Here is a 25173-nt window from a genome sequence, read left to right as displayed (position 1 = left end):
GGTATTAGAATATATAAGCAGGTCTGGGCCAGGTTACGTGTTTTAATTTCTGAACCACCTCCCCGTGGCAGAACTCCCCAAAGATGGTGAATAATGACGTGCCCTCATGTATTTGAATAATTCTATGTATAATGCACAACTGTAAAATGATGCATAGCTGCAATCTCTGCTATAAATTGCCTTGAAGATTAGCGAGTCTAAGATCAACAAAGTGAACAAAGCAATGCTTCTGCTGTCTGCAAATAGCAGCACCTCCCATTGTTGGCATGTGTACAATGAGTAACTTTTCTAAAGATTTTAATAGAGCAAAGAAGTTAATAAAATGTTCCCAATTACTATCAGCCAGGTTCATTTAGAGGCATACTGTATAAAGGTTTTTATTAAAAAAATTATTTTCACCCTGAAATAATGCAGCTACAAACCATTAAAGATGCTTTAAGTTTTAGGAATTAATTTAATGTCAGTACCATATCATGTTAAATTGATTTCTTATTTATTTTATAGAACATCGTATTAATTTCAATAGACTGACAACAATAACTACAGAAGTTTTCTCCTTTTTGAATAAGAGATGTCTTCTTTATAATTTTTTTTATTTTTTAAACTTTACTCCATTTGTAAAAGACTTGCTTTCCTCGCTGATATCAATATATATATATTATAGATTAATTATATGATCTATATTATAGATCAATGTTTCCACCATGATTAAAGTCAACGCACTTTTCCCACAATCCCAACTCAGCAACTTGTGTAATCACCTAGAAATCTGAAATTCTCATTTGTAAATACGAATACATCTGGTCATTCATGTGTTTGAAACTATGATAACTATGTTATTTCTGACTCCACTAGAAGGCCACAGAACCCCCAAATAACCTTAAATGTTGTATAGTTTATGGTGTTCCAGCAAGTGCACAAATTTCGCATACAGACTTGAGGATTGGCTCTTTTATTTAAAAGGTAGGATTTTAGAGCCATCATACTGAATGTGCAAATTTCTCCTATTTATTGTAATATCAGTGGTTTTTCTTGAGCTACAGTCTCTCACCGCTCAAAAACAGCTTGAAAAAACCATAATCATAGCCCCAGGAAATGAAAAACAAATGCTGGATTAATCACTTGCATTATTTTTTGTACCAAATATTAATCTCAGATAGAAACATCTTATTTTATCCAGCTGTAATACAAAAAGTGTGTCCCAATTAACATTCTTCATGTAAATCATGCACTCGCATTTTGTGCCATTTTAATGTTTACACTAAAAACTGCAACAAGAACAAAAAGACTTCAAACACATGGAAGATGCACTTAATTAACCAGAATAACTAAGTGCGGAATGTCGGACACGTCATGCATATTGTAGGTTTATTAAGCGGTATAAAGTTAATTCATATCTTAAAATATTTGTTAGCAACAGAGCTAATGCTTTGAGTAGATTTAAAGGCACAAACCACTCAGAGTTGGCATGAGCTAACCTGCACGTGGATGCTGAAAATATGGAAATGTTAAAGCTTTTCTGACAGTTCGTGGATTGTATGTGTTGCTGCAACCTGTATAATAGAAAGTATTTGCTTTGGAGTGTGTTTCAGTGCTGACAGCGTTATGATTGATGCATTTGTTCTCTCCGGGCCTGTCATTTGAACATATGGCACTGAGATACCAATTGACGGTCCTCACTCAAAACCAGTTCAAAACAAACATCCTGTCTCAGTACACATGATGCATCCATGCTTTTAGAAAATCACTACATACACCAGAAAATGATTTAGGTTCTCTCTTTCATCATTTTCTACATCGCTAGAGAGCTGGACATCATTTATTCAGATTTCCAAGTTGACCTAACTTAAAATACAAAGACTTTTAAATGCATATATGCTGTCAATAATGCTGGGAGCAATTATGATTTCCTGCTCCATCATGACCAAAAACTTGTCAGGTAGTGACAGCCTCGCCCTGCCCCTCGTCCAGGGATGTCTCTACCTTCTGCAGGGCTGTGAGAAGGAGAACTGGGAGCCGCCACAAATTCAGACAGGAAGCCTGTCAAGCAGAAGCTGTCAGATGCTGCTTTCTGATGCCCTCGTCTCATCAGCAGGGCTGTCAGTCTCGCAGACTCTACTCAGCTCTGAGGAGAACTAACATGGGAAAGAGAGGAAACTAACGCATCCCCCCATATGGAGCAGGAAACAACAGACTGGCTCTCTACAGCCCCTACAAATGCTCAGGATTTGGATGGATGTTAGTGATCCAGCTGTCTATTTACACGTCTATCATCGACCCAGTTTTTGTTTTTGGACAACAGGGCCATGATAAATGTCACACACGGACATTTACATTGAAACTCATAAGCTACATTGTGAAAAAAGTGGTAACTTGCCACTGTTGCCTTTTTGATTTTTACTGGTTTGGTGTTCAAATTGTGTAAACATTTGCTGTTTTAACATTTAAAACATACAATACGAACAAAATGACAGCACCTAAAATGTAAAAATACTTATGAATAATTTACAATACTGTCAAAAAATTTGGGGTTGGATCCTATTTTCTTAACCTCTGAAAAGTTTTTTTTTTTTTTTTTTTTAATAAAAGTCATATGCTCACACCAAGGCTGTATTTGTTTGATTAAAAAAAAAAATGTGGAAAAAAAAACTTGAAAATTGTGAAATATTATTAAAATGTTGTAATAATATGTTGAAAATGTTGTGATTTTTTAATGAGTATAGAAAGTTCAAAATAAGTTGTTTTATTTTCACTAAATCTTTTGTATTATGTCTTTACTGTGACTTTAAATCAATTTTATGCATCCTTAATAAATACAAATATAATTTCTTAAAAATGTCATATATTCATAATATAAATGTATTTAGACTTTACTTTGTTTTGAGTTTTTTTTTTTTTTAAATACACATTTTACTTACAAATGCCTAAAATTACTAATGAGATACACACAGTGTGCATGTCATTTTAATTAGACTTTGGCGTCAGATATGAACCCACCCTTAAGCTCTATGCTAAGCACACTTGCGAATCTGTTGTTGTTGTCTTTCCTTTTGTTCAGAGGCGGAGTGCTCCAAGTGCCAAGAACTTGTTTGTGCTTTGCTGTGCTGCGCTCGCCCTTGCTTGTCTATCAAGAAAACATATGGCCCCCCATATGTGGAGATGTCAAGGGGGCCGTTCAGAGCGATCATCTTCCTTTTGGTGTCTACAGCTGACTACGAATCCCAACTTGAGTTTGCCGTCCCCTTACTTGCCTGCCATGCGGGAAACAACGTTACCCTCTCGCATGCTTGCATGCACGCAACTCAATTTCCAGCTTTCATCTGATAACACCTCTCCGAGCGCATGAGGCAAACTAGTCCGCAGAGCATGTTTAAGGCCGTTTTAGTGAGTATGAACCATAAAACACAATAAACGGTAAAATTGGTGCAAACAAATTTGAATTGCAATAACCTGAGGGTAAAATATGCGATCGCAGATGGAGTACTTGCCATAACGCACCGCCTCTGGCCCACAGGGGGCTACGGCGAGATAGTAATATAGTCTTATATGCATACTACAAGAATCGTGAGGTTAGTTTTATTTCCTCTCTCTGGGTTGCTAAGTGCTCAGGTAATATATTGCTTTCATAAGATCATGCAAGCTGTATTTTGCTTTCGAAAATATGTCTCAATCCTTTGGGCAGTGTGATTAAGAATAAAATACCGGCTGCATTACTTCCAAATAAATTCAGGTAATGACATAAGCAAAAAGGTTTAGCGGTGGAATTTCGCGGAGCCATGAAGCGGCTGACTGAGGGGATGGGCGGCACAGGCATCCATTACTGGCAGAGCGTCCCCCTGGCACCCCGGGTAATGTATTACCTTTGGATTACTCTAATATCTGTCTGATGTATGTTTGCTGAGCAAAGCAAGAGCCCATGGGTAGCCGCTGAACGACAGAACAGCTGCAGGAAGCCCGACTCTTAAAGTCGTCCTCACAAGCGCCGGCCTCCCTCCTTCCTGTCGCTGCAGCCAGAGAAAACGAAGTGCGAGGCGGATGCATCAGGCCAGAGGCGGCGGGTCCTTCGGAGCTCCTGGGACACACTACAGCCGGCAGGCCGAGGAGCTGATAAGTCAGCCAGCCATTCGTCAGCCCAAATGGAGGCAGTAAAGTTGACTAGTGAGAACACGGCTCAGCCTGGGGTTGGCAGACTGCTCCTCAGAGGAGCGCTGCTGTGACACTAACCCTCATAAACACACACTGTATTTGCCCCCCTCTGACATGCGTGCACAAATATTTATTTTTCTTGATTCTTTCAAGGAGTACAAAAGAAAAATCACACCTCTCTCGCTCTCTCTCTCACCGGCTCATGGCAAAATAATCAATGCTCTCCCAAGCGGACTCGGCTGTGCTGATGTACAGGAACGCTTGCGTGGAGCTCACCTGAGAGATAATAAGCCAGGAACGGTCCTGTGTTTTACAGCTATCAAGACTCATCCTATTTGACATGCATTGTGGTGTTTACAAAGTCCCAGTAAAACCTCTAGCTATACTCTTAAGGGTGCACGCAGAAAAACACAAGTTCTGAGGGCATTCAGAGAGAGAGAATTCAGCCGCGCGCTTATGCGTGTCCCATTTCTTATTCACAGCGCTATTCTCAGTGTTAACACCTGTCAGCTGACTGACTCCTTGTTCCCCATGGCTTATGAAAAAATCATGGCGATGAAGTTCCTTACAAAGGCCTCTTCGCTGCGGATATGAACGTCGATATAGAAAAAAAAAGTCCTGAAAGGGTCCCTTTGAAGAGTATTTTTACTCATATGTCCTAAATAGGCCATAAAATATTTATTCCAGAGCACTGCCTGCATTACTGTATGTAACAAATGTAACGTATTAATCCGTTTGCAAATCACAACATTTGCGGCACAAGTCACTAAAATCATTTTCATATTGTTTCTAGTTTTTTCATGTGCATTCAAGATAGTCCTGTCCCAAATTTACACCAGCTGATGTTGGGATGATTTTGTAGGGTTTTACTAGCTAGTATGGACCATTAGCATTTATGCTAACAGATAGCTTTTAGCTGACATTTTAGCTCAGCATCACAATACATATTTTTTGGGAGAATTTATCTAAAAATGGTTTATTTATAATCAGTTCTTTTAGTAGAATATATATTGTGACTACAAATGAAAAATTAGTTTCCATATTTTTATGTACAAACCAGTACAAATCCATTATGAATTTCACATGAGCCCACAAACGGTTTTTCTACTTTGACCAACAGAGAGTTGCTTGGTTTAAAAGTGACGTCTTTGTGATCGCTGCACTATTGACAATAGACAGTGGACTTATTTTGCTAATGTCATCGCATTTTGATTCATTTGTGGTCACGGTTCAATAATTTGTTCCCCCAGTTTAGTTAAATCACAGCTACGTTGTGCAAATCTTTACCTTTTTTTAATCAAGTTAATTCTTGGCCACAAATTAGAGGACAGATTAATAAAACATAGTCGCATTTTCCTTAAAATGAGCGAAGAGATCTTTAATTTGTGGCCTCATTGTGGCAACATTTTGAAATCATATATTTAAGATACTAACAACAGCACACAAAGCTAACATGATGGAAATGATTGTGGATAATTCATTTTTCTAGCTGGTAATCAAGCCGATCAAATCAGCAGGCGATCGCTCCGAAGCAGGAACTCGTCGAGCAAGTGCGACCGTGACATGACAAAGACCTGCAGTCATGCTTCTTCTGAGTCTTCTGCGAGTCTTCAGCACAGAGACATGTTGGCATCCCCACTCCGTTTGACATAATTCAACAAGGCTGTCCATTGCTCCAGATGGAAAACTGCTGAGGAATAGGAGCCGACATCGCTCCCATGAGTTTGGACGTTGTTAAACACACGGCTGGCAATCGTTTTTGTTTTGCATGAGGCCGACTGGCTGTCGGGTTTCTTCTGAAAGGAACTGAAAGTCAATTATCTACACCATTTCTCTCTGACATCATTGTGCTAATACAAGTTGCTCTTGACCTCATGCTAGTATCGTCTGGGGCTGATGAAAGTAAGGCATCTCTCATGATTGGATTAACTTCAGATGTGGTGAGTGTCTGGGAATATTACAGCTCAGGCTCTATGATCTGCCCTCATCTTCTCCTCCGTCTCTGCCCCAAACCCCTTATCTGTGGCCCGGGGCACTTAAACCCCACATTTTACACACATACACTCGACCTGGGGAGAGCTCTCTCCGGCACTGGCTCTGTAAGCTTCAACACACACAGGCTTGATAATCGACTCAATTAAAAAGGTCCAATTGCCACAGCAAATTGATCCAAGTTATAACATTATCATTAGCACTTCAACTATGGCAATTATAGGACATTCACAGGCAGAACCAAGAATAATGGGGAAGGAAAATGAAGTGACTTTGTACAAAAGGACATCCATTTGAGTCGCACTGGGTGGTGTAAATAGCCTTGGTGTCAGCAGTATGGAGATAAAGGAATTGAAGCTTCACTTCACATATGTTAGAGGCTTTTTGCAAGGAAGCAGTTCTGTAACTGCTTGGGACAAGTAGGTGGGAGAATGTATATTTAAAATATATTGAACATTTTCAAATGGGATTTTCTATTAATCGATTTATTTATCTACCTGTCAAAGCTATATATGATATTCAGTATACTATGCATTTTGTTGGGGAAAAAAAGTAATTAATACTTTTATTCTGCAACAATACATTTTAAAGTGACAGTGGAAATTTTACATTGGTACAGAAGATTTTATTTCAAATACATGTTGTTCTTTTGAACTCTTTATTCATCAAAAGAATCCTAAATAAATAAATAAATGATTTTTAAGCATTTGTGAAGTATCATGTGACATTGAAGACTGGGGTAATGATGATAAAAATTCAGCTTTGATCACAGGAATAAATTACATTTTAAAATATATTAAAATAGCCAACATTTTAAACTCTAAGAATATTTTACAGTATTACTGTTTTACTGTATTCTTAAAAAAATAAATGCAGCCTTGGATTCTTAGCTCCAAAACTTTGGATGACAGCATATAATTACATACATGTTTTAACACATTTAACAATTTTAAACTATTGTGATTTTATTACATTTTTTCTGCTTTGTAAAGATGTGTCAGAAATGAAAATAATAATAATAATTAAATTTTTATAATTTTATATTATTATTTAAAAACAATATTTTAAGTAAATAAACACACAGATCACTCACACACACACACACACACACACAAGCCTTGAACTGAACATCTGTTTGCATTTAAAAATAATGCTATCTACCAAATGCTAGATCCACAATCAGACATTTTGCAGAGCATTTTCCAATAGATAGATAACTGATTAGTAATAATTGGTAATTTTCTGTACATGGATGCAGGGAGTCTACATTTTTAATGGTTAACAAAATATATCTTGGAAGCATTTAAGTCTGAATGGCCCCATGATGTTGCTCTGAAAAGGTCAATAATGTTATAAGAGATTCAACATCTCGTGCATAGTCCTGACTATGCTGCCTAAAAGCGAAAACACAGAAACAACATCCCTTTAAAAGCTGGAGATCTCAGCACTGTTTAATATTCAGGTGAAGAAGGTTTTCTTGCAGTATGTGGAGCAGTGTGTGTGTGTGTGTGTGTGTGTGTGTACATGTAGCACTATAGAGGCCTGACTTGCTCAGACAGGGAGATGTCAGCAGCGAGTGATATAAGACTGAGCTCCACAGCAGCCTCGCTCTGCCATACAGAGGAGCCGACAGCCTGGAAAGACGAGCCGTCCTCAAATCCGAAGGCTCTCTCGCTAATTGTTTCTGAAAAAATGACATTTGTCTTTTTTGCACCTTGCTTCAGGTGTCAGTGCCTTTCACATTAGAGGGCTTGCGACGGTGCTATTGCCCTGAAGCAGTTTGTTTGATGTTTTGAGGACTGTCATTTCCACGTGCAACTCCATAGAAATCGAAATCTGTATTTATTTACATGCAAGGTTAATAAAATAAAAAAAAAGATGCCTAAGTGATTTGAAAGTCAAACAACTGCACCTGCCACTCTAGCATGATTTCATGCAGACCAGGTTTGGCACATTGTTACAGTGGAGAAGAGATGCAAAGGTAGAATAAAATAATTGCACCAGCTAATATCTGATATATATGTGTCCTCGTCCTGACTCTTTTCTGCTGGTATTCAGTTGGTTTCTTTGTTTACGTGCTTAAAAGCTTTACTTCTATTCTAGCTTCTTTTTCTTTTCTTTTTTTAAGAAAAACATGAAATACATATAAAAGCATAATCAAAACCAAACACAAATTATGACTTATGACCTTGTGTTAAATAAATAACATTCAGTAACCTTGTGTTACTGCGGCTTCAGGGGTTCAACACAGATATTTCAAAACAACACCAACAATAATAATAGTGTTTAAAAAAAACATCTATTACTTAGGAAATAAGAAGAAGAAGAAGAATGCTATTATTATTGTTATTGTTATACAATTACAACATTTAAAGTTACAAAAAATAAAATATATTTCCACATCTAATTAATATTAATAATAATATTAATAACATTATGAGTATTGTTGTTATTATTATACAGTTACAAAATTACTAAAACTATTATTATCAGAAATACTTTTGTAATGCCCTTTTTTATTTTTTATTTCAAATATATATACTTTCATAAACTTGCCCTTCCTTGCCGAGACAAATTTGTCTTTTTGATCACTACTACATTACAGTTGTTGGTAACACTTTAGAATAAGGTTCCATTAGTTAATGTTAGTTAACTACTTTCATTAACATGAACTAAGCAAGAACAATCCTTCTACAGCATTTATAAGTCTTAGTTCATGTTAATTTCAACATTTACTAATGCATTATTTAAATCAAAAGTTGTGCTTGTTAACATTAGTTAATGCACTGTGAATTACCATGAACTAACAATGAATAACTGTATTTTCATTAACTAACATTAACGAAGATGAATAAATACAGTAATAAATGTATTATTCATTGTTTGTTCATGTTAATTAATACATTAACTAACATTAACTAATGGAACCTTATTCTAAAGTGTTACCCAGTTGTTTTTATACTGTTTCTCTTCAAGCAAGCGATGGCTAACTGTAGTGTAAATGTGACATTATGCAGACAACACTGCCACTTACTGCAAGAAAGCAAGTACCGCATTCTCTGCTTCCAGAAATAATAAACAACATACTGAAACCAGCACGTGTATATACTGTAAATCTAAATATATGTATATATAACTATACAGTAGCAGAAAATAATGTCTTTGTGTGTGTGTACACGCAAACACACAAAAACATTTACTAATATTGTTTTTTTTCATCTGTTTATTGTTGATTTGCACAAGTTCAATCATTTTACTGAACACTAATAAAAAAAGGGATTTTTGTCTATATTAGGCAGCCAGTTTTAAATGCAAATGAGAAGAGAGCTGCAACAGCTTCTTTGCAATAGTAATGCATTTTTTTAAAAACAAAACTCTGTTTATTTGCTACATTTGAAGGAAACAAAGGAGCAACCTCTTGAATTATTTTGTTTCATATTAACGGTTTCGTATGTATTTTTCCTTTCTTCTTTCAGGAGCAGAGGGCTTTTTTTCTTGTATTGCTTTCGCGAGCCCTCTGAGAGGGTTTGTGAGCACATATCAAGGTGATGCACTGACAGCCAAAGGAAGAGCAAATACAATCAGGGCCGGGAACAGGAAGAGAAGCGCTCTCCACAGATGGCAAGATGCATGCTTTCAGTCCTTAAACAGACACAGAGAGCAGTCGAGGGACCGGGCCCTGTCTGTAGATTGTGTCGAAGAAAAGTGGGTACTTGGCACAAGTAGCAGGAACAATTAGCGTCACATAAGCTTCCCGGAGCAATGGGAGAAGAGGATATGAGAACACGGCATCTGATTTTCAGCCAGCACACTTGAACTGTTATTTACAGGCATCTCTTCTTGTCATTAAACACAGCAAGAGCAAGATTCAAAGACAGCGGTAGTCATGCCCCATATTTCACTGCGGATGACTTATGTGTGGGCAGGGAGATTTGTTTGCATCCGTGCATACCTAATTAAAGAAATCGACAGAGGAAGTAGTCCTCTCCTTTGAGAGTGCCCCATCCACCAAGTCTCTGATACTGGGATTGTGTTGTTCTTTGCATTGTGCACTGGTTCTTTCATTGTGTAACACACAGAGAGAGAGAGAGAGAGAGAGAGAGAGAGAGAGAGAAATGTGCCATTTGAAACAGCAGTAATGAGATGAAGTAAACAATTTTACCATATGACACACTTACACTTTCAGTTCATTACTGTGTGTGGGAGGCAGTGTTCCAGGGGCAACGTGCATATTACTACAAAGCCTGGCAATTAAAATGCATTTCATTGAGTTGGGCAATATTGAAATTAACACTCTCTGAACTACACAACAAGAAACAAGCCAGATACACACTCTAATGCTCTCGCTTCATTGAGGGTTTGCATAGACAGTGTCAACCACTAGAGAGCAGTATACATATTAAAAACAGCTGCTAAAAACGGATTTGTTAAGGGTTACTAGTTAGCTGTATGGATAAAACCATAACAAATGTTACTTGAAATTGTATAAATGTTAACTGAAAATAAATCATATAAAAAAGTAAACTTTTTATTTCAGCTATAGTTTACTAGGAATATACTGTGTGTGTGTGTGTGTGTGCGTGTGTGTGTGTGTGTGTGTGTGTGTGTGTGTGTGTATACTCTCTCTATATACGATATATATATATATTATACTATCTTTGAAACAGCAAATATAATATCCAGTGAATTAGAAGAGCTACTTTGCCTGAAAGCCTCTTGAAAGGTCTCAAAATCACTGCTCTTTGCAAATTATACTTTCTCCCCAATTTTCTGGAAATCTAGATTGTATCAAGCTTTCTATTCAGGGTATTATCATGCTTTTCCTTAACGGCCATTGAACAAAGGTACTTGTAAAGTAAACTTTGATAAAATCAATATCATGCAAAAAGTAGCTACAAACAAACAAAACATGGACTTTCCACTTTAGCTAGTCTAAATACAAGCCGCACTTGCATACATCTCCATTTCACGTGTCTCTTATTTCTGTTGATTCTGGTTCCTGACATTAAGATGATTTGTGCCATAAGCCTCGCCTTGGCATTAACCGGTAGGTTTATATCTGCTTTCATTTATGTAAAATATTCAGTAACAGTAATTTGACTTCTAAATACAAATGGATTGAAATATATTGCTTGGTAAATGCAGTAATTTACATTTGGGGGGGGGGGGGGGGGGGGGTGCCTAGACGTTGTATAAAGACACATTTTTATAGATCACCAAGTATGTTTAATGTTATGGCTATGAGTGCTTAATAAGCTCAGATTTTGCAGCCCTAATAAACCAGCTCTGTATAATAATACTGTTGGCTCTCCTATTCTGAAAGTATCCATGCTTTTATTTCCTCAGCAGTGGTTAATATAGTTTCAGTAATATCTGTTCACTTTATGTGCAGGACTCTGCCAGTCTGCTCTTATCAGCAAGAGTCACAAAGGAGACGATCCTCTGCTGCAGTATGTGGTCAATAACTCTCTGAGGGAGCACCCAGTGCTGAAAAAACTGCGACTGGTGCGTAAAAAACACCTTTGCAACATGCGACACCAGACATATTATAATAAGAAAATCGTAATTAAAAATAAGTACATAAGAAATAACTGTGTATAGCAGGAATCAAAATTCTGACACCATTGTAAACATGCTTCTGCATAGCATTCTCTATTAAAGGGTTAGTTCACCGAAAAATGAAAATTATGTCATTAATAACTCACCCTCATGTCGTTCCAAACCAGTAAGACCTCCGTTTATCTTTGGAACACAGTTTAAGATATTTTAGATTTAGTCCGAGAGCTCTTTGTCCCTCCATTGAAGCTGTGTGTACGGTATACTGTCCATGTCCAGAAAGGTAAGAAAAACATCATCAAAGTAGTCCATGTGACATCAGAGAGTCAGAATATTTTGAAGCATCGAAAATAAATTTTGGTCCAAAAACAGCAAAAACTACGACTTTATTCAGCATTGTCTTCTCTTCGGTGTCAGTTGTGAGCAAGTTCAAAACACAACAGTTCAATGATATCCGTTTCGCGAACAAATCACTTGATTTAACCAGATCTTCTTGAACCAGTTCACCAAATCGAACTGAATCGTTTGAAACTGTTCTTGTCTCCAATACGCATTAATCCACAAATTATTTAAGCTGTTAACTTTTTTAATGTGGCTGACACTCCCTCTGAGTTCAAACAAACCAATATCCCGGAGTAATTAATTTACTCAAACAGTACACTGAATGAACTGCTGTGAAGAGAGAACTGAAGATGAACACCGAGCCGAGCCTGATAATGAACAATAGACTGACTCGTTCATCCTATTGCTCGTAGGTGGGTAATTAGCTTTTGAGTAACGCAAAGCTGGTGATGATACTGAAGGACCTTAAACACTCACCTAAAGGATTATTAGGAACACCTGTTCAATTTCTCATTGATGCAATCATCTAATCAACCAATCACATGGCAGTTGCTTCAATGCATTTAGGAGTGTGGTCCTGGTCAAGACAATCTCCTGAACTCCAAACTGAATGTCAGAATGGGAAAGAAAGGTGATTTAAGCAATTTTGAGAATGGCATTGTTGTTGGTGCGAGACGGGTCGGTCTGAGTATTTCACAATCTGCTCAGTTACCGGGATTATCACGCACAACCATTTCTAGGGTTTATAAAGAATGGTGTGAAAAGGGAAAAAACATCCAGTATGCGGTAGTCCTGTGGGCGAAAATGCCTTGTTGATGCTAGAGGTCAGAGGTGAATGGGCCGACTGATTCAAGCTGATAGAAGAGCAACTTTGACCGAAATAACCACTCGTTACAACCGAGGTATGTGTGGTGTATTTCGCCGGTTCTCCAAAGAATCGAACTCAGTCAGGGATTTTTCTCTCAGAAGAAAAGACTTTATTTTAAGCAAAACAAAGTCGAGAGCTCGTTGCAAGGAGTTCTGTCCAAATGCTAGGTTGCATCTCATTATATATGCCCTATACAGGGCGTTTCCAAACAGTCAAACTTTCCCTTAGGCTTGCAATTTTGATCCCTCCCTAGGGAGACGCTATGGTAAAGAGAAGAGACCCATTGCATGTTTTTTCAGATGTTTCCTGAGACTTGCTATGGTAAAGAAAAGAGTTTCCTATCTGTGGTGGTCAGGATGTTTTTTGTAGACATAGGCACATTCCTTTCACACAAAGGCTATATGATTCTAATGGAATAAAACACGTATGTATAAGTATGACTAGATTCATCTTGATCATACTTGATTGAGCAAAATCCCACCAATAAAAATCTTCCACATATTCTCCCCTTTGAGACTTAATAAGTCTCACATTTGATTATTCTTATCCAGAGTGCTACTCCATAATCCAGTCATATTATTTACACTATCTAGTGACTAAATAAGTCACATTGTATTATCTCCAGTGACTAGATTATGAAATTCCACTCTGAGGGATTACTGGACCAAACATCTCTCTCCTAATTTGACATGGAGTGAGTAAAAGATCCAGTCTCCCTAACCCCTCTTTAATAGTAGACATTGTTAAAAACATGAATGTGCAATTGGTTCAGCATTTGCCTGGTTATCACAGTTTTGTATAAACGGCGTAAAAATACATACACATACAAATACAAATCACATCACACATTGAATATCACAAGATTATAAGAGTTGATCTTCAGCTTAGATACCTTATGTATCAATTTCCCATTATTTTGATATCTTTGAATTTAATTTGCTTAACTGTGGCTTTGACTAGTGACCTCAATATAGGAAGTATACAGTAAAAGAGTAAATCTCCTGTCATTAATGCCATTCCTAAAAACTTTCCCTATTTAATTATAAACTATGCTCCACATATTCCTAATTGTAAATCAAACCAGTCTTACATTTTATTATCTTTTCCAACATTTTCTTTATCTATCATTCTTAGCCTTTTCAATTTGATCAGTTCTTCATTAAATGCTCCCTTCTATAAATACAGCATTTTCCCCAAACATAACACATACTTTTCCTTCTTCAATTCACAAATCTTGAGCTTTTCTATTTTGCTCCTTTCATTCTATTTGTTGCATCAAATTGCTCTATTTTCCCTTCAAATCTTCCTACATCCATATTTCCCTTCTCATAACCTTCAAATTCTTCATCTACCATTACTTAAAATTCTCTTTCCACCTTTTCTTTTCTATTTGTTGGCTCATATCTGCACCCAAGTATTTTGATCTCAGTAGCAGTCCCATCACTCTCTCATTCCATCTTCACCAGGGAGACTCTTTGCGAGTCGTTGCAATGGTCTTTCCCTCGTTGGCAAGGGTGGGTCGTTACTAGCACGCCCTTCATCCCTCACTTCATGCTGTGTTGAGTTGTTGAAGTGGTTCTCTTTGATGGGGCGAAGCATTCCTTGGCCTTACTGGAACTGCTGTCACCTGTAAATGGAAAACTTAAGAGTTTTTTGTTAGTGATATCAAGCATGCTAATTTGTTCATCTTGCCAGTCGTCCTTCTTGGTGTGACCTGTGGAAATGTAATGTGGGTTGAGGGCTGTCTTGGCCCCTTTTTGAGTTTTCACAATTCCTGTGCTGTCTTTACTATTTTTTAATTCCTTTCAATTTTATTCTCAACAATTTGCTTATTTAGTTATCTTTTTATTTTGTAAACTGAGTTCCACTATATCACTGGATAATTTATCTAGGCCTATGTTGCTCAGTAGCATAGGCCTTTTGACCTGGAAAACACTCAACCCACTGCATTTATTTTAACAGTCAGAAAGATAATATTTCATCCTTTTGACACAATCAGCTCCATCATGATATGCTGAAAAGAATGTTAAATGTGGGGTGGACAGAGCAAGCGTGCTTTGCTCTGCCTTCCCATGTTATACGCTGCGCATGTGTGGCACTGTTTTTCTTTCTGCCACAACAAGGACCTAGGTACTGACCAGGAAACTTAACCAAATACATCCATGGTCATTATTTTACTAGGCATAAGTTTGCCCTGTGGGCCCACATTCAAATGTGTATACAGATGTTTGGGCAAATTGATTGAATTGCCTCAGTGTCTCGTCAGACACTCTCTTTCATGCCATACAACACCATCATTCATACTTTTTCACACACTTTCACTCACCCTTTTTTTTTTTTTTTTTTTTTTTTTTTTTTTTTTTCTTTCTTCCTTTTTTTCAAAATCTCATCGATGAATTTGTTTAGAATATTAGGCCTAGGCATTGGGCATTTGAGAGAGCCAATTATCATTTCTTCAAATGTCATGTGTTTGTCTAATTTAAAGTTTAGTCAAATACTTTTTTGTTATTGCTCATGAGCGACTCTGAGAAGAGGATTGGAGATCTCTGTAAATCTTGGATCCATGACCATCTACATTTCCATCTGGTTATCCCCAGTGATGACAGTATATGTGATTACATGATTTTGGATCTCTGGAATAATTTTTTATTCAATATTATTTTATTCAGTTTTATCTTAGAAAATTACCTTAAAACAAAATGGAGTGACCAATATTTCTATTTTTTCAACCATATATATATTTTTCCTATTGTTCATCAGGATACCCTTTTTTATTTATTAATTTATTTTCTTCTTTCTCAAAGAGCTCAGCATTGTTGTCAAGTATTCAGTTATGCACTTTCCCCTAGTTGTTTAATGAAACTGTCTTACTATGCCAAATCCAGCTCCATGTTTATCTGATTGGTGAGTCAAGTACTCACTTCTGTCTGTCAAAATTATTTTTTCTTTAAAACATAAGGCTGGAATTGTACTTATTGAAAAGCAGATTGAGAGAGTTAGTTAAAACACAGAATTTAAGGAAGTGCTGTGAGGCCAGTGAATAATCAAGATTAAAACATAGTAAATAAAATAATCAAATAAAATAATTAACATTTGAAGCAGTCTCTGTGTGTTCATTGAATCTGCAGGACCTGTGCACAGAAGGGATGGATGTCCTTCTGGTTAGATCATCAGCCTGGGCTGTTGTACTGGGTCGTCAGTCTGTGATGGCACTCAAAGACCTGATGTTGTGGCGTACGGTCTCCGTTGTTTTTCTGCTTCTCAGTCTGGCTTCTGGTTGCTTTCTGCCAGAGTTTTGCATTTCATAATGTTCTTTTCAACCTCAGGAAAAGTCTCAAGTGAAAGATTCACCTTTTCCTGCTTTAATTCAGTCTTCTCCTTGCTGAAGTGTGTTCTTCTCTTTCAGGAGGGGAGGGGAACATCCATCAGCCTCTCCCTCTTCTTCTCTCTGCAGCTGTGTTTGCTGCTTTGCCATTCCTCGACAGACTCCATTTCATTGCTTTCCTTTGTCAAGGCACTGTTCCAGAAATCATCTGAAAGTTTAACACTCAGAGACTGCATTAATCAAATGTACCTATGTAACTTCTGACCAAATTGTGTCTGAGCAGTCAGCTCTTTTTCTAATTTTCACTTTTCAACCTCTTCTTTCAGTGGTCCCTTAATAAAAACTAAATCATCTGGTTGAAAACAGCAGTTCTCTTATTCTTTGTTAGTTAAGCAAGTTCTTCATTGCAGGAAAATAGCAAGCATTTTTTTCTTCTTTGCAAAATGCAGAAATCAGCTACCTTTATTATCTAAGTATACTGCAATAAAATAAAATAAACCTTCCTTTTATATCAGCATGACATGCATATGGTAAAATAAAGACTTCAATAATATTTTTCTTCTAAATTTGCATACATGATTCAGAATAATCTGGTATTTGTGAATTAATGTTTCCTAACCAACATAAAATAATTCCTATTATTGTAAATAAAATAATTAAATCTAATTCTTTAAGCAACTAGTTTCCTTCCTATTGTAAAATGCCTATAGCTTTTGAATCCAAATGTCTATTAACTTGGTCACCCAATCTTGCTTTCATTCCACATTGCACAAGTTATTTATTTTATTTTTGACATTTACACAAGCCCAATCTCTGAAACTCTGTAATGGATTAACTTTCATACTGTCCCAGGGATAACAAGAAACAAATTTTAGATGTCTTCACATATTAGATATAAAGTTTTAAGCACGTGCATCCTTTAAATTCATCTATTAATAAAAGTTATTCAATAATAAATGCATATCTTATTTTAATTAAAATATTATTATTTCTATATTCCACCATATCTGCCATTTCTATATTAGTCCATTTCTTGGAACATTTGTATTTATTTTTCTCTAAAACAACCTTCCTTCAGTTAACTTTATTGTTTTAGGGCTCCTGCATTCCTTTCTCAACACCAGTCTCTGTAACCTGATCACTCCCAAGTGATGGTCCAGGAGGGGAGAGCACCTCTTGCTCCACCCATGTAATACAACTTTACTGTGGAAACGTCCTCCTTTGTTCTCACTCCCACTACACTGGGCTCAGAAAATTTTCTCCCCTTTCACACAGACATCCTAAATGCAAAAATCTATTATAGATCTTGGTTCAAACTTTATTGATGCTATTTTCCTAAACCCATTCACACTTGCTACACTCTTTATTGAGCCAGAGTGCTTATTCTTGCATACTTTTTCCCTTTATCTAAGGGATAATCACACATTAATTGTCCTTTTATTATCAAGGCTCATAATACATTCACCCCCTCAAGTGGATACTAGCTGCGTCCAACTCCACCCAGCCACCCTGAAGTGACGGTTCAAGAATGGTGCGCAACTTTTACCCACCCAACACGGAATTTCTTTGTTCACACATTCATTCAGTCCGGACACAGATACATTCACACAACAAAACACAGCTCTTCCTAGAGCTCGCTCTACCTAGAGCGTCCTTAAGGGCCCATCTATTCAGTCCTTCGAGAATTTCACTTATACATTCTCAAAGCGGTATCCATGGGACTTTTCCTCGCGATTCCTTAACTAATCTGCTTATCCGTTTATCACTGTCCTACCTGGCACAGCTATCCAATAAACACAGACCACAGCATGCCATGTCTTTCTGCCTACACCATATTTGTCTTAAATCGAGGTTGCCTTTCAAGGCCTTCCCATTAATAACCCAAATATGTGCATGCAGTTATTTCTTCTGGAGTAAAACCCCTTTTTCAATTTAGATATCATATTATTTTTCTAAATTTGGAAGAGCAGATTTTAAGTGTCCTTACCACTCAGAGCTGACCAGTCAACAACACACACTAATTATATAAGCAAAAATGCTTACCTTATTCTATGGTGGCCACCACTGTGTGTGTGTTGCTCATCAGTCAGCTCAAGAGCAGTCGTCCACTCTGCTCCTTTCCAGTCCCATCTGGGGTGCCAAATATGTGGTGTATTTCGCCGGTTCTCCAAAGAATCGAACTCAGTCAGGGATTTTTCTCTCAGAAGAAAAGACTTTATTTTAAGCAAAACAAAGTCGAGAGCTCGTTGCAAGGAGTTCTGTCCAAATGCTAGGTTGCATCTCATTATATATGCCCTATACAGGGCGTTTCCAAACAGTCAAACTTTCCCTTAGGCTTGCAATTTTGATCCCTCCCTAGGGAGACGCTATGGTAAAGAGAAGAGACCCATTGCATGTTTTTTCAGATGTTTCCTGAGACTTGCTATGGTAAAGAAAAGAGTTTCCTATCTGTGGTGGTCAGGATGTTTTTTGTAGACATAGGCACATTCCTTTCACACAAAGGCTATATGATTCTAATGGAATAAAACACGTATGTATAAGTATGACTAGATTCATCTTGATCATACTTGATTGAGCAAAATCCCACCAATAAAAATCTTCCACATATGCAGCAAAGCATTTGTGAAGCCACAACCCACACAACTTTGAGGCGGATGGCCTACAACAGCAGAAGACCCCACTGGCTACCACTCATCTCCACTACAAATAGGAAAAAGAGGCTACAATTTGCACCAGTTCACCAAAATTGGACAGTTTCAGACTGTAAAAATGTTGCCTGGTCTGATGAGTCTCGATTTCTGTCGAGACATTCAGATGGTGGAGTCAGAATTTGGCCTAAACAGAATGAGAACATGTATCCATCATGCCTTGTTACCACTGCAGGCTGCTGGTGGTGGTGTAATGGCGTGGGGGATGTTTTCTTGGCACACTTTAGGCCCCTTAGTGCCAATTGGGCATCGTTTAAATGCCACGGCCTACCTGAGCATTGTTTCTGACCATGTCCATCCCTTTATGACCACCATGCACCCATCCTCTGATGGCTACTTCCAGCAGGATAATGCACCAGGTCACAAAGCTCGAATCATTTCAAACTGGTTTCTTGAACATGACAATGAGTTCACTGTACTAAAATGGCCCCCACAGTAATCCGGACCTCAACCCAATAGAGCATCTTTGGGATGTGGTGGAACGGGAGCTTCGTGCCCTGGATGTGCATCCCACAAATCTCCATCAACTGCAAGATGCTATCCTATCAATATGGGCCAACATTTCTAAATAATGCTTTCAGCACCTTGTTGAATCAATGCCACGTAAAATTAAATCAGTTCTGAAGACAAAAGGGGGTCAAACACAGTATTAGTATGGTGTTCCTAATAATCCTTTAGGTGAGTGTATATGAGAGCCATGATAGGTGTCGCATCCCTGTAAGTAGACGTGGATCGTGGATGCGAGCTTGACTAACGTGACCTGCCAGAACTGACGCTAACACTTGATTTCTACAAAAACCTCAAATTCTCTGTATTTCCACGTTTAGTTTTTAACCTTTCAAACATTATCGTAAAAGGCACCCATTATGCCCCTTTTACAAGATGTAATATAAGTGTCAGGCACCCCCAGAATGTGTCTGTGAAGTTTCAGCTCAAAATACCCCACATTTATGATTTATGATTTTGTGTGGAAGCAGAAACACTGTTTTTTGCATGGCTCTTTAAATGCAAATGAGCTGCTGCTCCCCGCCCCCTTTTCCTAAGTAGGGCTGTGCCTTTACATCAGAGTGCCTCAGATACTCTGCAAAAAAAAAAAAAAAAAACGTTTGTATTTGATGATCTTGTCTATCACACTGAAATCACGCTTTTTAATGCCATATCAGTTTAAACTTCTGTGTGGCTCACTCAGGGCAGGGTCTCTGCCAATATGGCATCGTCCTTCAACAGTCATGGGCAGATTCTGCTAAACTGCTTATTATTTATGGGGATTAAAAAATGAGCGGGTGGATTTTTATCACAATAGGGTGGTTGTGTATACACACTGCCAACACACATATGTTCAAATGTGAATTTTGCATAATAGGTGAGGCTTGATAGATGTGTAGTTTCGCACACTAACACTAAAGGTCAGTATGGGAATTTTCTGCACAAGTATGTAAATTTTTTTATTTTATTTTACCTGTACTATATTTCTGATTCAAGAGAACTATGGAGGATCCCCAAAACCTGATGATGGTGGCAGCTGAGCAGGCTCAGTTTATGGCTAACCTCGCAAAACTCATAGAAGCCAATAAAACTATTGAGATTGGTGAGTGAGAGCAACAAAAATCATGAAAATCATGGGGTTTACTTTTCACTGCCTACCTGTAAAACACACATTTTGCATCTGTCTCAGGTATGTACACGGGATACAACGCCTTAAATCTGGCTCTGGTAGTTCCTGAGAATGGACTTGTGGTGGCCTGCGAAATTGATAAGGAATATGTGAAAATAGCCAAGCCATTTTTTACAGAGGTAAACCCTATTAAAACGTACAGTAGCATTCTGTCCATTTTAATACAGCGGAAGTAATTTGTTTTTTTTAGGACACAGATCTGCTTTAGATAACTGTATATGTAAAGTTGCTTCCCTGCATACACCTACACACGTCTTCATTTCAATATTGATTACCACCTGCCACTGCAAGCTCCCAGTCATCAGTATAAAGCCCAGCTGACCAGTACGATTGAAGGCAAAGATGCAGAAATGTCCATCAGACTCTACACTGATTGCTGATGGAGACAGATGTGAACGTACACCTGGGTGCTGATATCCACAGAAAGTTGAACATCAAAGAGCTTTATCTACAATTTTCTCTCCTCATCCTGTAGTTTTATAATATAACATTAAAATAACACCCTATATGTCTGGGTAAAGCAAAGTTGAAAATGTTTCACTGTCCACTAGGGACTTCTAAGGTAAAATTTGAACAAATAATGTCAACCTCTTTTTGTTTTAGGCTGGAGTGGAGGATAAAATAGATATTCGCATTAAACCTGCAGTTGAAACCTTGGGTAAATATAAAATACTATTGCAGTGCATCATCTTTATTTCTTTATTTCAAATAAAGCTATAGAGAAATCATTCTTGTGTCTTTACAGATGAACTCCTAGCTGCCGGCGAAGCTGGAACATATGACTTTGTGTTCATTGACGCTGACAAAAAGAGTTACGAAACATACTATGAAAAGTCACTCCAGCTCATACGAAAGGGTGGCATTGTGGCTATTGATAATGTAAGTATGCAGTACAGTCGGATTAGTTTGCTTTGAAACAAACCCATCTGTACATACATACACTCTCAGATAAAAAGGTACAAAAGATGTCACTGGGCGGAGGTCAAAAGGTACACACTACAAAGATGTACCTTTCTGAAGGTACAAATCTTTTGTACCTTTGTTTTTGTGAGAGTGTACTGTACTATATGGGTGCACAGTTAGGTTTTAAAGATTCATTTAAATGGTCTTACAAATACATTCCCAGCTTCGCTTTTGATCTGTGAGTAAGCTGGTGTCTCTGCTCTTCAGGTCCTCTGGGGCGGAGAGGTCATCAACCCAGCTGCAGATGACCTTTCCTCACAGACCATAGACAAACTGAACAAGAAGTTACACAAAGATGAGCGGATTGATCTCAGTATGCTCACGGTTGGAGATGGCCTGACACTGGCTATCAAAAGATAATCTTGATTATTTAACAAGAAATATATCACCTAAATAAAGACTCGAATAATGAAAACAAATGTTTTCAAACCTACTTTTCTGAATAAATTACTTTTCAACTGAACTGTCTGATGTTCACGAAAAATAAAAACTATGGACAGTGGCCCGTAAAGCTATAAATATATTTATTTATAAATATTTTTATAAAAAAAAAAACAAAAAAAAAAAACACAGATTGTAGCAAAGGCTGTGCATATTTTTATTGCGTCGTGACGTTTCGCCACTAGATGGAGTCATTGCTCTTCAGGTTCAAGTTATTTGTCCTGCAGATATCTATTCACTTGTTAGAATTCTACTTTACTCATCTGCTTGCAGTTTATTAGTTGTAAGTAGTACTGTGCGTACATTATAATTATTTGTAATTTTCCTTATTATTTTTTGCACATTACATTTTTATTTATTTATTTAAAGTCACTTCTATCACATTTGTAGTAACGAATCTATGAAATTCACTTGAAACTTTTCCTTCTGCCTTAAAAGTCGCTTTACATATTGCTTATCTGATCTAGGACTGTTAATTGGCACGCATGAACAGAGGCAGCTTATTACATTTAACTAGGTAGATGACGTTGCACACTTACAGTTTCGTTTATCGCTAATCAGAGCAATAGTTGGAAAGTGAAACTTGGCTCAAAACTTATATTGTCCCCAAATATAAGTAACCTACCCCTACACTATAAAAACCATCCTCAGCGACTGTATTCAACCAGACAACGTTTGGGTGAGGAACCAGAGCTGTAGAAGGTAAGACTTTTTCATAATATGCTTAATAATGCTGGTGAAACTTGATTTTAAGGTGTCTTTGTAGAGTGTAATTATACATTCAAGTACTGAGTACTATTAATTAACTACAAGTACTTACTAAATGGTTAGGATTAGGGTTTGGCTTAGGTTTACTTGCATGTAATTGAGCTTAATTAATAGTTATTATAATAGTAATTACATGTAAGGTGTAACAAGAACACCTTAAAATAAAGTGTTGCTAATTATTTTAATAAGTAAATAAAATAAACAGCTCTACATCAGTAATAGAAACTGTTACTATTAAAATATACTGTACATCAGTGAATGCCTTTAATCTTGAATACTTTTTAATTAGAATTACAGAAAAATAAATAAATAAGAAAACACTTGTTGAAAATATGTTTGACTGATTATTTAAAGTTTCCACAAAAAAAAAACTGTAGGGATTCAAGGAAGCTGAGAAGAAAGAAGAAAAACAGCAAGAGTATAAACATTAACATACATATATATATTTTTTTCTTTTCTTTTTTTTTTTACAATACAGGAATGTCTGAGGATAAGCTCAAAGTGTTGTCTTGCCACTTTACTTGGGACTTGCAAAAGGAGGATGCTGACCTTAATTTTCTCGAAGTAAAAATTTGTGAAAGACTGGCAGTGAAATGCGAGTATGAAGGAAACCTGAAACAAAGAGAATTAAACTTTTTGGCCTTTATTAAACATTTACAAGGATTTGAGGAGGAGGCACTTAAGACCCTGCAACTAGCAAAGAAGGAACATCCGGACGATGACAGCAGTGTGATTGTGACGTATGGAAACTTGGCCTGGGTGCACAGTCTCATGGGCAGTGTGACTGAGGCTGAGATTTACATAGAGAAAGTGAATGACATCCTCAGAGCATTCCCTGCTCCGTCTCCAGCAGAGCTTCACAGAGAAGTTCAAAGCGAAAAAGCCTGGTCGCTTCTCAAGTTTTCTAGAAAGACCTACATCAGGGCTAAGGAGAGTTTCCTTGAAGCTTTACAGAAAGAGCCGGAAGACAAGGAATGGAACACAGGCTTTGCCTTTTCTCTGTTCCGTCTGGAGGGACTGAAGATTGGTCAGTACAAGCGTGTACGGTTTGAAGATTCTCCTGCTGTGCTCCAGTTGAAGAAAGCTCTGAACCTGGACCCGGACAATGCAATGATCCATGTGTATCTGGGGCTTAAGTGCTACAAGAACACAAAGACTTTAAATAACGCAGAGGCATGGCAGTACATGACGCAAGCGCTGGCGATGGCTCCAGATAACCTCAGCGTTGTTCTGCACGTTGCAAAGTTCATGAAGAAAGAGCAGTGTTATGACAAGTGCCTGAAAGTGTTGCTGGAAATGCTGAAGAAAGCACCAGACTCGTCACGTTTGCATCATGAGATTGCCAACAACTACCGCTGGAAAGCCATGCAGATGAATGACGTACACAATCAGGAGCTGCTGGACCTTTGCATTCAGCATTTAGAGAAGGGTGCCAGTTTAAACCCGGGCTACATATACCCACAGCTGGAGTTAGCGCAGAGGTATGCAGAACGAAAGCAGACGGCTAAAGCAGAGCAGAGGTTCACCGAGCTGTTTGGCCTTCCTGACCTGAAGCCGGCTGACCGTCAGGCCTGGCATCGCATGTATGGGGATTTCAAACAGTACAGATGGGGCTCAGAGAGAGCTGCGGTGGAGCATTACAAAGAAGGAATGATGCTGGGGCGAGTGTCCACCGAATGGACCGCATGCAGAAACAGACTGAGGAAAGTCCTTCAGAATGACAGACGGGACACATATGAGATCCGCACGTTCTTTTATTCCTTTCGAACAGAGAACAAAGATGATTAAGAGAGAATAATTCAATCTCTGTTTAAGATCCAGTTGTAATCTTCACTCATGTGATGAATTTAGCAATAGTTCTACTTTTTCCTTTATGATCTACTGAGTATTAACAGAGTTAAATAATAATATATATTACAAATTATTTTGATATAATCTGTTTTTCTAAATGTTTATTATAAACATTATAACATGCATAACGGATTTTCTGTTTATGGTACGGAAGAAAATGTTAATCTACAGAATTTTCCGTTTTAATGTTGAAGGAAGTGTCCGTAAATTTAAAGGAAAATGTCATGGTAATTTTCTGCCAGTACATTATCCGTTTTTTTACAGAATTTTTATTTTTTACAGTGTATGTCTTTTCAAGTGTATTTTATCACACATTTATTAAATTACAGGTTTTCACATGCAGTTTTTTTATGATGAGATTCATTTTTCTTTATTACACTTTATGCTGCAAAGCTGACTATTGTGTCTGAACTGAAGGAAATATTGAACATTATCAGTGGTTTTAGTTGTTCATACATCTGAAATAAAAATAATTGTGTTGATAAATTAACATGACACCTTGTCAGAGTGCAGTATCTTTATTTCAGTGGAATTAAAC

At 37.5% G+C, this 25173-nt stretch overlaps 2 protein-coding genes across 2 annotated transcripts; both read left to right on the top strand.

Annotated features, from left to right (window-relative positions):
• The first annotated feature begins 11029 nt into the window (after window positions 1-11029).
• Window positions 11030-22008, top strand: comtd1 (catechol-O-methyltransferase domain containing 1). Its single transcript, XM_052572165.1, has 7 exons — window positions 11030-11185; window positions 11531-11643; window positions 20420-20525; window positions 20613-20731; window positions 21216-21270; window positions 21358-21491; window positions 21783-22008. The coding sequence occupies exons 1-7, from the start codon at window positions 11149-11151 to the stop codon at window positions 21933-21935; spliced, it is 717 nt and encodes a 238-aa protein (XP_052428125.1). The 5' UTR covers window positions 11030-11148; the 3' UTR covers window positions 21936-22008.
• Window positions 22009-22141: 133 nt separating this feature from the next.
• On the top strand, window positions 22142-25130 carry LOC127969996 (interferon-induced protein with tetratricopeptide repeats 1). Its single transcript, XM_052572164.1, has 2 exons — window positions 22142-22718; window positions 23263-25130. Exon 2 carries the CDS (start codon window positions 23265-23267, stop codon window positions 24570-24572), a length of 1308 nt encoding a protein of 435 aa, XP_052428124.1. The 5' UTR covers window positions 22142-22718; window positions 23263-23264; the 3' UTR covers window positions 24573-25130.
• Window positions 25131-25173: the final 43 nt, after the last annotated feature.

Source organism: Carassius gibelio, chromosome B13 (genome assembly GCF_023724105.1).
Source record: "Carassius gibelio isolate Cgi1373 ecotype wild population from Czech Republic chromosome B13, carGib1.2-hapl.c, whole genome shotgun sequence".
In the NCBI taxonomy this organism is placed as follows: Eukaryota; Metazoa; Chordata; class Actinopteri; order Cypriniformes; family Cyprinidae; genus Carassius; species Carassius gibelio.
This window is presented reverse-complemented; position numbering and strand designations above follow the sequence as displayed.